This window comes from Cervus canadensis, chromosome 2, assembly GCF_019320065.1.
Source record: "Cervus canadensis isolate Bull #8, Minnesota chromosome 2, ASM1932006v1, whole genome shotgun sequence".
NCBI lineage: Eukaryota > Metazoa > Chordata > Mammalia > Artiodactyla > Cervidae > Cervus > Cervus canadensis.
Genome location: NC_057387.1, coordinates 13,779,173 through 13,793,549, shown reverse-complemented (window position 1 = coordinate 13,793,549; position 14,377 = coordinate 13,779,173). Strand labels below are relative to the sequence as shown.

Here is a 14,377-nt window from a genome sequence, read left to right as displayed (position 1 = left end):
GACAACATAGTAGGTGTTTTATAAGTATTTGTAAATTCATAGACTCAGAAATAGACTCAGTGTGAGCATTTTTGGAGAACCTGAGACCTCTAGCCAAATTGCTTCCCAAACGATAGAACTAATTTGCACATTCACCACTAGGGGGCAGGCTATTAGTAGTCCCGTTTTAAGCGAGGCAGCAGAGACTCAGAGAAACGAGAGGTTTACCTGAAGTCGCCCAGTTCACTGCTGGAGGAGCCCAGGCCTCCTGATTCCCAGAAAACACTGCGGCAACTCAGAATACTGTGGGAGGACCCAGGAGGGCTTTACGGAGGAAGGGATCCTTTGGGAGAAGGGCCTGGCAAGGTGGGAAGTTTTCTACCAGGTAGAAATGAGAAGAAACACCATCCCAGGTAGGGGATGCCGTTTAAACTAAAACTTGAAAAAGACTAAAAGTGATTTTTTTCTCATTTTAAAAAATATTTTGTATTTTTTTCTTATTTAAAAAAAGAAGAAAAACAAAAGAATAAGAAAAAAGGATACAGAAAAAATAATAAACTGATAACTTGAGGAAAGGCAGAGTCCAGGTGGACTGGGCAGAGCCTTCCCAGGCTGAAGGGATGAGAGGAGGCCTAGAACACCATCAGGGAGCTTGAAATTAATTCCAAGGACACTGGGGAGCCAGGCGGTATTTTTGAGCAGAGCAGTGATATGAGAGCCGAGGTTTTCTGCTGGCTCACTGCTGCCTTTCAGTTTCCACTTCTTTTTCCCTCTCAGCTGCCCCCTGCCCCTCCAGGCCCAGAAGTCACAGGCCAAGATTTTCCTTTTCTATGTCACCACCCTGACAGCCTATCAGGGAGCCGGGAGGGAGGGGCTGAGACGGGACCCTTTGTCTCTGGGTCTTTCTGAAGCCTCGGGGCTGGCCCAGCCGGAGGGGTGGAGGGAGCAGGACTTAGAAGGCAGCTGAGAGGGGAGGGCTGCTCTTGCTCCCACCCACACCGGCCAACCTGAACGGACTCTGAGGTGCTGGCCTCCCTGCCCCCTCTGGGGCCAGGCCTGCTCCGGCCCTTACAATCCTTGCGCTGAGTACCAGTCAGTGCCAGCTGGCAGCTCCCACCGGAGACTGGGGTGGCATGAATATGGGGAAGGGGGGAGGAAGTGGGCAAGGACCCAAGGGAAAATAGGGGCCAGGATTTGAGGAAGTGGTAGTCATAAGCCGGGTGGCCAAAATGGGGGTCACATGGGATGAGGAAAAGGCTAGACTGAGGAGTCTGGGGGTTTCTGGAGGAAGAGGGGATGTGTCAGGCCCCCTACTTTGGTCTTCCTGTCCCTGGCAGACCTAATCCTCTCCCCACCACCCACTTTCCTCTACACCTACCCCCTTAAGCTGCCCCTAGCTAATTCTCCTTGGTCCCTTTAAGAGCTGCCTGGGAACTGGGACACCGGAGGGGGCTGGCGGGGTCCCCACCCCCTCCCCCTCCCGGCCTGCCTCTGCTCCGCCCCCTGCCCGGTACAGACTCTGCTGGAAGTTTCTTGGACGCCTTGGTTAGGGTCTCCACTGCTGGGCTGGGGGTAAGGCTTGAAGGTGGTGGGGAAGGAGGACCTCGGCCCCTGGGGTGGGGTGGGGGGCGCGGGATGTCAGTTTCCTAGCCCTGTGGACATGGAATATCGGTGTGTCTTCAGTGGATAACTTAGGGGGCCCTCTGGGTGGTCCTCTGGCCTCAAAGTGGGGGAAGGGTAACCCCAGGGATCTCAAGGGACAGAGCCTAGGGGGACAGGATGCCTGGGTTTCCTCACCCTTCACTCCCCATCTCATTTTCCTGGGACCTCTGTCCAATCACTTCCTGCCCCTCCTTCAATTAAGGACATAGGGCCCTGACACCCTGTCTTCCCACAGATGGGGCAACAGACTAACCAAACCAGAGTAAGTGGCATCATGTGTCCCAGCTGGAGAAGTGCAGGTGAGGCTGCAGAAAGCTTCTCCTTCTCTACTCCCAAGAGCTAGACATAGGGGACTTGGGGGTCCCACTCACCCCAGTAAAATTTTAACTGCAGCCATAGCTACCTCCGGAGACTAAGTCTCTGTTCCCTCATGGGACAACTTAGCTCCTTCTAAGTTTTGAGTTCCATGTCACAACCAGGAGAGGGTTCCCTGAAGCCCAGCTGGGTAACCTGGAATGAGGCGAGGGGGGGGGACTGTAGACCCCCTACTTTCCTCCCTCTTCAGAAATGGAAATGTAGTCTCTTCCAATTCTGCTACAGGGACTGGGACCAATCCCCCTAAAAGGGAAAGCATTGGGGGCAGGGGCCCAAGGACACCCCCAGGTATAAAGTCTTTCTGTCATCCAACTTTCGTCTTACAGCCCTAGCTCAATTTCAGTTTCTTTTAGGTCCCGCCACCTTGATTCCAAATCATTTCTTCCTCTCCTGCTGTGTGTCCCAATCCTGGGGGAGAATGATTTCAAGTGGCTGTAGCCTGCAGTGGCTTGAAGTTGGGCTTCAGTTCCCCAGCCAGAGATTGAGGTCAGATCACAGTGGTGAGAGCACCAAATCCTAGCCACTAGACCAGTGGTCAGTGACAAGGGCCTTGGCCCTTCAGCTTTGCAGAAAAGAATTCCCACAAGGCTGGAAAGCAGTGAAGCAAGTAAAGTATTTATTTGGAGGAAAAGAGTACAGTATGTGTGAATAGATACATGGGCAGACTCAGAGGGAGAGTCCCTTAGTCGCAACCTTGTGGTAGTTTGAATTATTTTTATGGGGTGTTTCTTCTGGTTTTCCTTTGGCCAATCTTTTAGATTTGCCTAGTTCACAGTCCATATTTCATATATCTCAGGATCCTTCCATGTTTGCGCACGCATCTCTTGGTCAAGATGGACTCCACCACAAAGGCCTATGGGTAGGCCATCCCTTAGCATTACTCCCCATGATCTCCAAGGAGCCATTCTGTGCATATGTGGTCAGACAGGTCCCCTAAAGATGAGTGATATGTGGTCTGGGCAGGGCCCGGCCTCCTCTCTTAACTGTCCTGTTACTTTCTTCTTGGAATTTCAGTCCACATGGAATGAATTTCCTATCACTTTACTCTGAGGGGCCCATCTACCTCCTGCCTCAGGAAGAATCTCTTGGGTTTCTCTGAATCCCCCAGGCCTCAGGGCTGAGGGTACAGAGGATGGCGTGTCAGGAAGTGGTGGGGGATGTGACAGCATCTCTGCTTAGTCCACTTCTCCTTTCGACACTTGCCCGTCTTGCCCTGCCCCAGACGGAAATGCTCACTCACTACCCCAAACCAGACCTAAAGGGGAACCACATTTGGCCTGTGAAACTCTCTGTCCTGGACCGGCACCAGAACACTCATTTCCTTCTTTGTAAAAATACTAAGTCTAAAGATGAGCCAAGCTGCTCCCAGGTAAGCTGAAAAGCCATCATTTTACTTATGTGAATCAGAGAGGGCAGGTGCCCTGCCTAGGATCACACAGCAAGTTATAGGGATCCAGGCCTATGATCCAGGGCTTCTGCTCTCCAGCCCATGGTGCCTTTCTTCACAATCTTCCCACAGACCAAGAGACCATTCTAGAAGGGGCTTTTTGTTTTTCTTTTTTTAGACATGTGACGTGTAGGATCTGAGTTTCCCAGCCAGGGGTGGCACCCATGTCCCCTGCAGTGGAATTGCAGAGTCTTAACCACTGGGCCGTCAGGGAAGTCCCCTAGAAGGGGCTTTTTCAACTCCTCATTTTACCAATGAAGAAGGTGAGGCCCAGCGGGGACAGGAGGGAGCTCTGGTAAATAGTGGCTCAGGATCAGGGCTAGTAGAGACACCAGGCCCAGCTTCCAAAGCTTCTGCCCAGACCCCTGCTAGGAAAGAATCCAGCTTAAGCTTGTCTCTTTTTATCCCTATCTGGTCTGATCCTCTGGAAAGTCCTTTCTGAAGTCTACCGTCTGTCCCTCCTCTTATAGCACAAACTTTCTTCTGCTAGGTCTCAGGGGGTTAGCCAAAGGCTTCTGGCATCTTGGTAAAGTGGCTTAGGAATAAACCACTTGCTTGCCAGGCAAGCCAGGATGATACTAATAGGAGATAGCTTCTTAGGCTTCTTGACAGAGACCTTGTCTCTCGGCTTATTTGCATAGGTATTTGTGTTCATTTGCACCCTCCTTGGCAAACTCAGTTTGCCTGGGGTCAGGCTGGCCAGCATCCAGGTGTGACCCCCTTACATATACACAGTTCCTGAGAGAAGGGGGAAAACCCAGAGAAACTGGCCATAAAGGAGAATCGGCCTCAACTAATCCCCTGAACCAAGCTGGGGGACTTCTGCACCGTGATGTCTGCCTGACAGTGGGCAAGGGAGATGAGCAAGGACCCCCAGAGGCTAGTGTGCCCCCCCCCGCCTACCTCCCCCCACATCCAGAGCCCTGCGTCCTCCACACATGTGGATTCAGGAGCCGCAGAAGGTGGGGCGCAGGGGGACACGAGTAGGAGGAGGAAGAATATGGGGAGATTCTAGTCCCTCCCACTTAGAGATGCAGTTGCCATGGTGACTGAGGACCAGTGAGGCGGGATGGGGTTGGGGATGGGGGGCGGGGGTGTGGCAGGGACGGAGGCACTGGGAGACAGGAAGCCTGGCATTCCAGAGGGAGGGAAACGCAGCAGCATATCCAAGCTCCAGGTAAGGGAGCGGGAGCGCTGACGGTTCAGAACGGAGGGGGCGGTCCATTGTCTGGCGCTTGCTCTGCCCCGAGGAGGGGGCAGACAGAGGGGGTCAGGCCATTGTGTTCAATACTCAGCTCAGTCTTCCAGCACTAGTCGGACAGGAGGAGGAAGCTTAGAAGGCACTGGGTAAGGGGTTAAAGGGGACTGGGTTGGGCGGACAGAAAGAAGGCTGGAGACTATGGGGATGAGAAGAGGTGGGGGGGTGCTGGGGGAGTAGAGGCTTGGGGATATATCCTTAGTGCCTTACACACATTAGGCACTTTAATTATAAGTTGATTTGATTTGCTCGTGATTGCAAAAAAGAGGATAATGAGGGACTGGGTAGATAGGGCTAAGAAGGGGACCCAGGAAGCTGATGTTCCCTAGGACTGTGCTCTTCTGGGGCTTCCCTGAAGCTGAGGGGAGAGGTGGTAGGAAGAATTAGACCAGCTGGGTCACTGGCACAGCCAGCAGTGGCTTCTCTCCTGGCTCCAGGACCCCTTCCTTGGTGAGGTATTCAGGCTCCATCAGAGTGCAGAAGGGACAGAAATCCTGGGGTGAGCATGGGGTAGGTATGGGAAGCAACTTCTCCCCACTTCCATCCCCACATCTAGATTTCCATCCTGGGCTGAAAGCTGGCTGGAAAGGGGTTATTATATTCGATGTGGTCTAGGGGCCATGGGGGAGGAGTCCCCACTGGGAGGTCAGGGTTGAACTCAGCATTGCTGTCATGGGGGTCCCCAGGTTGGGCCCCAGGGCTGGGAGAGAAAGGAGTTGGGGAGCCCCCACAGTGCAGCTGTGGAATGGCATAGCCCCTACAACCTGGTCCTGAACCACTGACCCCTTCCTACCGCCACCCCACCTGAACTGCTGCCCTACTTCAACCTCAGCCAAGACACTTCCTCTCCCTGGCCTTGGTTTCCTCATTTGTACAGTGAGGGGGTGGGACCTCGTCAGTTCTGAGCATCTTCGATGTTGTGGGAGGTCCTGCTACATTTTTCGCCAGGCCCAGTGCAAAATGAAAGTTTGGGCCCCTCATTCAAAATCTAGACTTTCAAACATTGACTATTTACCAAAATATCTTTCCAAGGTGGAATGCCAGAAAAGTTTTCAGGCGATTCCACAGAAAACTCTGTTTACAAAGACTTTATCTCCTTTCTCCTTTTCCTCCCCCACTCCCAAACTCCTTCCCTGCATTTCTGAAATCACCTATCTCATATATAACCTCTGCAGTTTACAACCTGAAAATCTTATGGATTACCAGATCAACTTCACTATGATTTCATCAACACATATGTGAAATTATAAAAAAAATTGCAAATGCTTAGATTTAAAGTTTCTTTTATGACAGTGCTATGTTTAAGTGGGATTAGACATTAGTAAATATTTTTTTTAGTTAAAAAAAAAAATCAAGGTTTATAAGACAGCAGCACTTGGGTGTCAGACTGAGCGTGGGGCCCTGTGTGACTGCCCAGGTTATGTGCCCAGGAAGCCAGCCCTGACTGTGGGCTGGCTTTCTGTGTGGCAGCAAGAGAGAGGGCAGTGTGGCTTGAAGTCTGACTCCTGAGACTCTGGTACAAGATGAGCAGTGATAGGGGGCAAGGTGACCCTCCTCCCCACCAGGCTCCTCAGGGAACTAGCCCGGGAGGCCCTTGTGGAGGCAGGAGGTAGGACTTGTAGGCTTCTGTTTCCTCTTGAGTCAGGATTCACCCCAGAGATACTGTTTCTTAGCCCAGGGGGCCTGGAACTTGCGTTCTCCACCTAAGTTGCTCAGAGTTGAGTTCCCTGGACCCGGGCAGGAGTAGGACACCTGAGAGACACTGTAGCCAAGGGATTCACTCTGGAACGAGGCAGATCTGAGTCTACCTTTACTTCTGGCTACTCTTTTCCTCACTCCCCTTATCTTTAAAATGTGGGGACTTCCTTGGTGACTAGGTGGTTAAGACTCCATTCTTCCAATGCAGGTGGTGAGGGTTCTATCCTTGGTCAGGGAACTAAGATCCCACATGCTGCATGACAAGACCAAAAAAAAAAAAAAGGAGATTACTGTAGTATCTAGAAGCTAAAATTGTTGGGTAGATCAAAGCCTTTATCGATAAGGCAAACTTCATACTTATGGTTGGGATAAAGAAGGCTTCAAAAAAAATAAAGGTGATTACTGTCATACCTAGAAGCTAAAATTGTTGGGTAGGTCAAAGCCTGATAAGGCAAACTTCATACTTATGGTTGCGATAAAGAAGACTTGTTGTCGGAAGGAAGAACTAGGCTCAGGGCATTGAGTCTAAGACTTCCAGAGAGAGAGGAACACAGCAGGGGCTGGGAGCCTCCTCCCTCATTGCCCGCTCCCCACCATCAGAATTCTTCCCAGACAAGCCAGTCCATTCAAGCAGAGAGACCTGAAGCAAGGTAGGTTCCCACTCTAAATTGAGGGTTAGGGGACATGAAATGTGGGGTCCAGGTGGGAATGATCCTTGATTCTGAGAGTCTAGAAAATTTTCTCCAGGTGACTGGGCTCATGGCTCCTCCCAGGGGCCAGGCAATGAGACTCCATGAGAGTCTGGGGGAGTCTGAAGTAAGTCTTCTTTTTTTGGTTGTGCTGGGTCTTAGTTGCAGCATGTGGGATCTAGTTCCCTAACTAGGGGGTCAAATCTGGGTCCCCAAGTTGAGACTGCAGAGTCCTAGCCACTAGATCAGCAGGAAAGTCCCTTAAGCTAGTCTTACCAGAAACAGTTGTGAGGGGCCGCTTGGCTGAGACCAGCTCTCAGAGAAATTGAGGGAAAATGAGAGCAGAGGGAAAGGGAAGAAGGCTGAGCTGACTCTGACAAGGAATTCTTCTAAGGAGGAGCCTAAGCGGTCCCACCTGCTGTACACTTTGCTGTGGCAGGGAGCAGGGTGGGTGGATGTTACACAGCAGGAAAGACCTCCTGACCATGAGGAATATGCATTTAAGGAGGTGGTCTATTTATTAGAGTCGGATTAGCCCTGGGACGTCTCTGCTCTGTAACCAGCAGTCAGCTGGGACTGAGTGAGCAGGAAACTACCCACTTTCTAGGTCATGAAGCCTTTGGTGCTAGATGCCTCATTAACCCTGCATTATGAGATCCCCAGAGCCCTAAGGGAGGGAAGAGCAGCCACCATCGGGCTTTTGGGTGCCTCAGAAGTATGAGCGCAGATGGGAAATTTTCTGGGTCTGCCACTGGCCCGATGCTGCCCTAAGAGTGCTGGAGATAAGACTACAGAAGGAATTTTCTCAGCAAAGCCATGGATAAGAGCCTAATGCAATTGTTTTATTACAATTTTTTTTAAACCACTTAAAAAATATGTATTTATTTATTTGGGTCTGAGCTGTCCTGTAGGCTCAGTTACCCCGAGGTGTTTGAGACCTTAGTTCCCTGACCCGGGATCGAAACTCTGTCCCTTGCATTGCAGGGTGGATTCTTAGCTACTAGACCATGAGGCAAGCCCCTAAATCATTTTTTTAAATGGAAGTATATTTAATCGACAATGTTGTGTTAGTTTCAAATGTACAGCAAAATGTGGACTTCCCTGGTGGTCTAGTGGTTAAGACTCCATGCTTCCAATGCAGGGTGTGGGGGTTTGATTCTTGGTTGGGGAAGGTCCCACATTGCTGAGTAGTGTGGCAAAAAAAAAAAAAAAAAGAAGAAAAGAGTGTACAACAAAGTGACTCAGTTTTACATACACATACGTATATATAGATATGAAAAGTCAAAGTGTTAGACGCTCAGTGGTGTTTGACTCTTTGTGACTCCATGGACTGCAGCCCACCAGGCTCTTCTGTCCATGGAATTCTCCAGGCAAGAATACTGGATTGGGTTGTTGTTGTTTAATTGCTAAGTTGTGTCCGACTCTTTGCGACCCCGTGGACTCGTAGCCCACCAGACTCCTCTATCCATGGTATTTCCCAGGAAAGAATATTGGAGTGGGTTGCTATTTCCTTCTCCAAGGGATCTTTCTGACCCAGAGATTGAGCCCGGGTCTCCTGCATTGCAGGCAGATTATATATAAACATATTCTTTTTCAGATTGTTTTCCATTATAGGTTATTACAAGATATTAAATTTTTTAAAAAAGATATTAAATATAGGTCCCTGTACTATACCGGAGAAGGCAATGGCACCCCACTCCAGTACTCTTGCCTGGAAAATCCCATGGACGGAGGAGCCTGGTAGGCTGCAGTCCATGGGGTTGCTAAGAGTCGGACGTGACTGAGAGACTTCACTTTCACTTTTCACTTTCATGCATTGGAGAAGGAAATGGCAATCCACTCCAGTGTACTTGCCTGGAGAATCCCAGGGACGGGGGAGCCTGGTGGGCTGCCGTCTATGGGGTCGAACAGAGTCAGATACGACTGAAGCGACTTAGCAGCAGCAACAAGCTGTACTATACAGTAGATCCTTGCTGTTCATGATTGTATTGTTTTTAAAGACTATGGCTCAGTTGGACATAGGAGGTCTGAAAGGTTATTCCACTTCAGGGACTTCCCTGTTGGTAGAACTGGAGAGACCCCACCTTGTGGGTAAGTGAAAAGAGGAATACGAAAGACGGTGTCATGTTTCCTATCTGGGAAATCTTGAGCAAGAGGTAAAATCCCTGCTAGGCTTGTTAGACTGGCTGTGACAAGATAGAGGGGCAGGGGAATGGCTGAAATGACCTAGAAACTTTCTAGCCTTTTAAACTTTCTCGATAGACAGGCAAGAGGAGGGCCAAAGAGAGAGGTGTGTCTCCTTTTATTCCCCTCCCAATCAACCAACTTCCGCCCAAGCCAGGGATCTGTCACAACTCGAGAGGTGGAAATTCTGGTTTCCCTTGCCCAGAGCTCCCAGTGTGGGCTTTGCCACTATGGGTACCTGGAGGGCCGCACTCCTGGCCCCACCAGGCTGAGCCTCCCGCCCCCCACCTCTGGGGCCTGGGATCCCTCCCTTCTTCTTTCTCTTGGATGGCACCCCCCGCCCAAGAGTCTGGATACCTGGGTTCTATGCCGTGACTGGCTCAACGGTAGGTGAAATGTGATGGCTGACTGGAGGGGTGGCAGTCCAAGGGGAGGATTATGCAGAGACCCAGGGAGACCGATAGCAGCAGCACTAAGACCAGAGAGAGAGGGAGCAGCTGCAGAGGCTGGGAGACGACCAGCCGCTGCTCCCTGCCCCGGGCCACTGTCCGTGTGATGCTAGTAGCCAGCCTGGAGGGCTGGTCTCCCATCTCCTCTCTGCAAGAAGAGGCCTGTAGGCCTCAGAGTCAGAGAACGGAGCAGACTGATTCAGATCTGGTCTTCTTGTTTGGGTCATCAGAGGGTAGGGCTAAGCACAAGACCCAGAGTATCAAGAGATCTGAAAGTGCCAGGAGAATCAAGTCTGAAGAATCTATACTGCGAGTGCAGGAATGTGCTCCCCAGAAAGTCCCGGGGCCAGGACCAGGCAGTGGTTTGGGATCTGGGCTATGGGAGGAGGAAAGGCAAAGAGTAGATGACAAGAAGGACTTCCTTGAGAGTAAGGTGAGGAAAGGCAGAGCTGGGCTATTGGTGCAAAGAGATCATAAGGGATGGGGAATAGCTGGATTTCAACCCCGAGGGGAGAGTGGGGCAGAATGAGGCCTGTGAGAATGATGGAAGTGAGACTCTCTGAGGGCACGCTGGAGAGGAAACTGGCCCGTCCCCCTCGCATCCCCCCCTGCCATACACACTTCTGCTGCCTGGGGCACTCTGATTGGTTCCCAGGGGGGATGTGGTAAGGCCTGCTCACCCAGAGAGTACCCGTGCCTGTTTCCCCAGAGACCCAGTGACAGCCCCTGGCTGAGCATGGCCCTTCCAGCCCTGGGCCTGGACTCCTGGAGCCTCCTGGGCCTTTTGCTCTTCCAGCTGCTCCTGCTGCTCCTGCCACCGCCGACAACTGCGGGGGGTGAAGGGCAGGGACCCACACCCAGGGTCAAATACTATGCAGGTAAGGGTCTGATGATCAGGAAGTAGGGGGTGGCAGCCCCGGGCTGGAGGCGGGTGGAGGAAGGAAAGAGAGAATGGAAGGAGAGTGGTAGGAAATTGGACTTGGAGAAACCACGATAGATAAGTCATGGAGAGGCAGAGGGCGTCAGAGAGAGAGAGACAGCCAGAAATAGAAATTCAGGCCGAGAAAGGAGTGAATGATGAAACTCACTTGGGGGAGAGACTGAGGAAAGGGAGGTGAGGGGAGCAGGGGGCCAGGGGTGTTGTGCCTTCTGGCTCTCCAGAGCTGATGATTTCTCTTTCCCTCCTTCAGTATCACTGTTATCAAACTGGGCACTTCAAACCTATAACTGCTTTCATGCCCTCAAATGCCCCAGGGACATTTGAGGCATAAGGGAATCCGTGGACCTGGTGATCCAGGACACACAAGTGCACAGATTATGCTGGACCACGCTGTGTCCAATACTGCGGACACCAGGAATCTAAGAACCCAGAGTAGCCTGGCTGGGATATGGGCCCTGGGACCCTGTAGGCACAGCTTCACTGGTGTCTTACTGAGGCTGTGGGGGCTGCTGGCCCTCCATCTCCAGGGAAAAGACTCAGGATAGGACATGGGCCCTGTCAGAGTTGTAGGGGCAGGGTCTCCTGGGCATGGCTGAGTCTTTAGCATCTTTCTGGGGCAATGTGGTAAAGGAAATGCATGTTGCCCGTTGATGGAAGGACCTCCCCTGTGTTAGGTGCTGGGCTTACAGCGTAAACCCTGCCCCCGAGGTGCTGATGGTCTCCAGGGGCAGGCAGGTGGGCCGTCACATAACCATACTTGAGGGTGATCAGTTCAGTGACAGAGGGGTTTATACAGCTCTGGGGAGGCCAGCCTCTCTGGCACCTTGCCACATGTTTCCCCAACTCCTCTTTGCCGGTGGTACTAAGATTCTCTGAGCCTCCAGAGCTAACAGTTAGCTGATCAGTCCGCTAATGCGAAAGTGCAAATGTGCTCATGAGAGAGAGTTTGAGAAGCTCATCTCTCCACGCTGATGTGCCAGGGGTCCGATGTACCAGGGGACCGGGCACACACGCCCACCTCTGCCACATCACAGTGGTGGGGAGACCTCAGGGAATCTCCCACAGCCAGCCAAAATCCCCAGGCGCCTGCAGGAAACTCAGGAGAAAAACATTTTCTTTCTGTTCCACCTATGGCAGTGGTTCTTGCAGTGGAAATTTCCTATAGAGCAGGGAAGGAAAGTGGGGTTGGTGAGTGGGACCTCTACAACCCACAGTCACTCTGACACATAGTCCTGTCTACCTCTAGCCTTCTTGTTTGTGGCTGCCAACACCTTCCTGTCACTGCCAACACCTTCCTGTCTGTCTATCTGCTTTCTGCCCTCCCCGCCTGTGAGGATTGACGTGTCCTCCCCGCCGCAGCCCCCTAGGCCTGGAAGAACATCCCTTGTGCCTCACTTTATTTCCTGTCCCTTTGTCTGTCTCTTGAGTGTGGGCCACCTTCTGTCTGTCCCAGTCTGTTATTACCCTGTCTCCGGTTGTCTTTCCTCTCCACTACGAGCTCAGCGCCCAATGCTCCTAGGCTGTCAGCAGGGTGGGGCAAAGCAGGGATCTGCTGCTGAAGAGTGGGTCTGGCTGCGAAGGTGGGGGGAGCACACTCTGCCAACCCTTTGCTTCCCCTTCTTTTCTCTCAGAAATCAGCTGCTTGCCCACTGCCTTCTCATCACTCACCCCTTCTCACCACCTCTCAACAGGGGATGGACGCAGAGCTCTTAGCTTCTTCCACCAAAAGGGCCTCCAGGACTTTGACACTCTGCTCCTGAGTGATGATGGAGGCACTCTTTATGTGGGGACTCGAGAGGCCATTCTGGCCTTGAATATCGAGGATCCTGGGGTGCCAAGGCTGAAGAACATGGTGAGAGCCAGGGAAAGGGTGCGGGCTGGAAGTGAAGAGGGGGCTGACAGCTGCCCTGTGCCTGGGCTGCCTATGAGTGAATAACCACCCAATTTGCTGTTATCTATAATCAGCAATGATCAGCAGTTCTTGGTATAGACATATATATGTATGATTTTTATGACAGACAAGAAACACGATAGTGGCCTCACACTTCATTGGTACCATGAATACTGGTTGAATAATATTAATTGCTAAAATGGCTGATATGGAAATCGACAAAGTGAAATTTGCTCAGTCATGTCCGACTCTTTGCAACCCCGTGGATAGTCCATGGAATTCTCCAGGCAAGAATACTGGAGTGGGTAGCCATTCCCTTCTCCAGGGGATCTTCCCAACCCAGGGATTGAACCCAGGTCTCTCGCATTGCAGGCAGATTCTTTACCAGCTGAGCCACCAGGGAAGCCCAAGAATATTGGAGTGGGTAGCCTATCCCTTCTCCAGGGTCTCCTTCCCGACCCAGGATTCGAACCAGGGTCTCCTGCATTAGCAGGCGGATTTTTTTACCAGCTGAGCTACCAGGGAAGCCCCAATACTAATTGCTAAAAGACTGATATGGAAATTGATATATGAGAGAAACATTGACTCAAATTGTATCAGTAATGTGATATCCACCCACTGGAAGAAATCACTGAAGCTTCTGTGTTAAATTATAGTCACCTTACTCACAGGAATGTGAGGGAGAAGGGGAGAAGGAAGGCAAAAAGGGAGGGAGCGAGCAAGCAATTACTGAGCATCTCAACACAGTTTGTGTTGCTCAGTGTGTGGTCTGTGGGCCACCTGCACATATGGGATGTGGATTAAAAATACAGTTTCTCTGAGGTGTGAGGAACTGAACATTTTTAACAATTTCCCCAGGAAATGTGTTTTTTGTTTCCAGCTGCTGCTTTGTATACCATGCATGGCATTAGGTGCTTTACATACAGAAATTTGTGCCATTGACCAAGATCACTCAACCAGTAAGTGGCTGAGTCTAGGTGCAAGCTCAGGTCTGATTCCATTGACCATGTTCTAACATGGAGCTGTGTCCTCATGAATATCAGTATCATTAGAGTAATAGCCAGGGTCACAAAGTGAGGTTCTTACAGCCGACCAGCATGTAACTAACCATTATGCCTGCTGGTGATTTCACACCAGAGCCAAGGAGGGGGTGGTATGTCAGAGCCAGAGCTCAAGATCTCATTCCCTTCATCTCCCCTTTCCCAATGCCCTACTTCAGATACCCTGGCCAGCCAGTGACAGAAAAAAGAGTGAATGTGCCTTTAAGAGGAAGAGCAATGAGGTAAGTAGGGGTGGAGATATTGGGGCTCTGGGAGAGAACCCTGGTGTCCCCAGGCCATCACTAGATGACCTTAGGTGCGGCAGGCAGCAGAGGACACTTGTTTGAGTGATGGTGTTCTATAGGTTCATGATCACGTGGCCTGCTGTTCTATAAAGACCTATGGGGACTGCCTCAGCATTGCCCAGCCCTTCTCGAGTGAGGGAGCAGTCCTCCAGGGGCCGGGAGTCTGGGGCAAGTGTCCTGGAGGCCTGAAATGTCTATCTCCCCCAGTCACAGTGTTTCAACTTTATTCGTGTCCTGGTATCCTTCAACGCCACCCACCTCTACGCCTGTGGCACGTTCGCCTTCAGCCCTGCTTGTACCTTCATTGTGAGTTATCTGGCGCTGGCTCTCAGGCCCCACCTCACCTCCACCCCCAGCTCATCCTCTGCAGCTCTGAAAAACTCTGATGTTGCAGCCCAGGGTCCTTGTGAGCTTCCGAGCTCCAGGTCAATTTTCCTCTGCATCCCCTCCCCTTCCTCCC

At 51.4% G+C, this 14,377-nt stretch overlaps 1 protein-coding gene across 3 annotated transcripts in view; it reads left to right on the top strand.

The window, feature by feature from the left end:
* Positions 1-283: 283 nt before the first annotated feature.
* Positions 284-14,377, top strand: part of SEMA4A (semaphorin 4A) — a 28,513-nt gene continuing 14,419 nt past the window's right edge. Inside the window, exons 1-5 of one of the 3 annotated variants that reach the window (XM_043453865.1) lie at positions 284-392; positions 10,451-10,619; positions 12,373-12,533; positions 13,792-13,854; positions 14,125-14,223. In XM_043453865.1, coding sequence (XP_043309800.1) covers positions 10,478-10,619; positions 12,373-12,533; positions 13,792-13,854; positions 14,125-14,223 — 465 coding nt within the window. In that variant the 5' untranslated portion in view covers positions 284-392; positions 10,451-10,477. Of the gene's footprint in view, positions 393-3,283; positions 3,386-9,462; positions 9,679-10,450; positions 10,620-12,372; positions 12,534-13,791; positions 13,855-14,124; positions 14,224-14,377 lie in introns of those variants that run through there. The other 2 variants (XM_043453875.1, XM_043453856.1) reach the window with 2 other exon arrangements.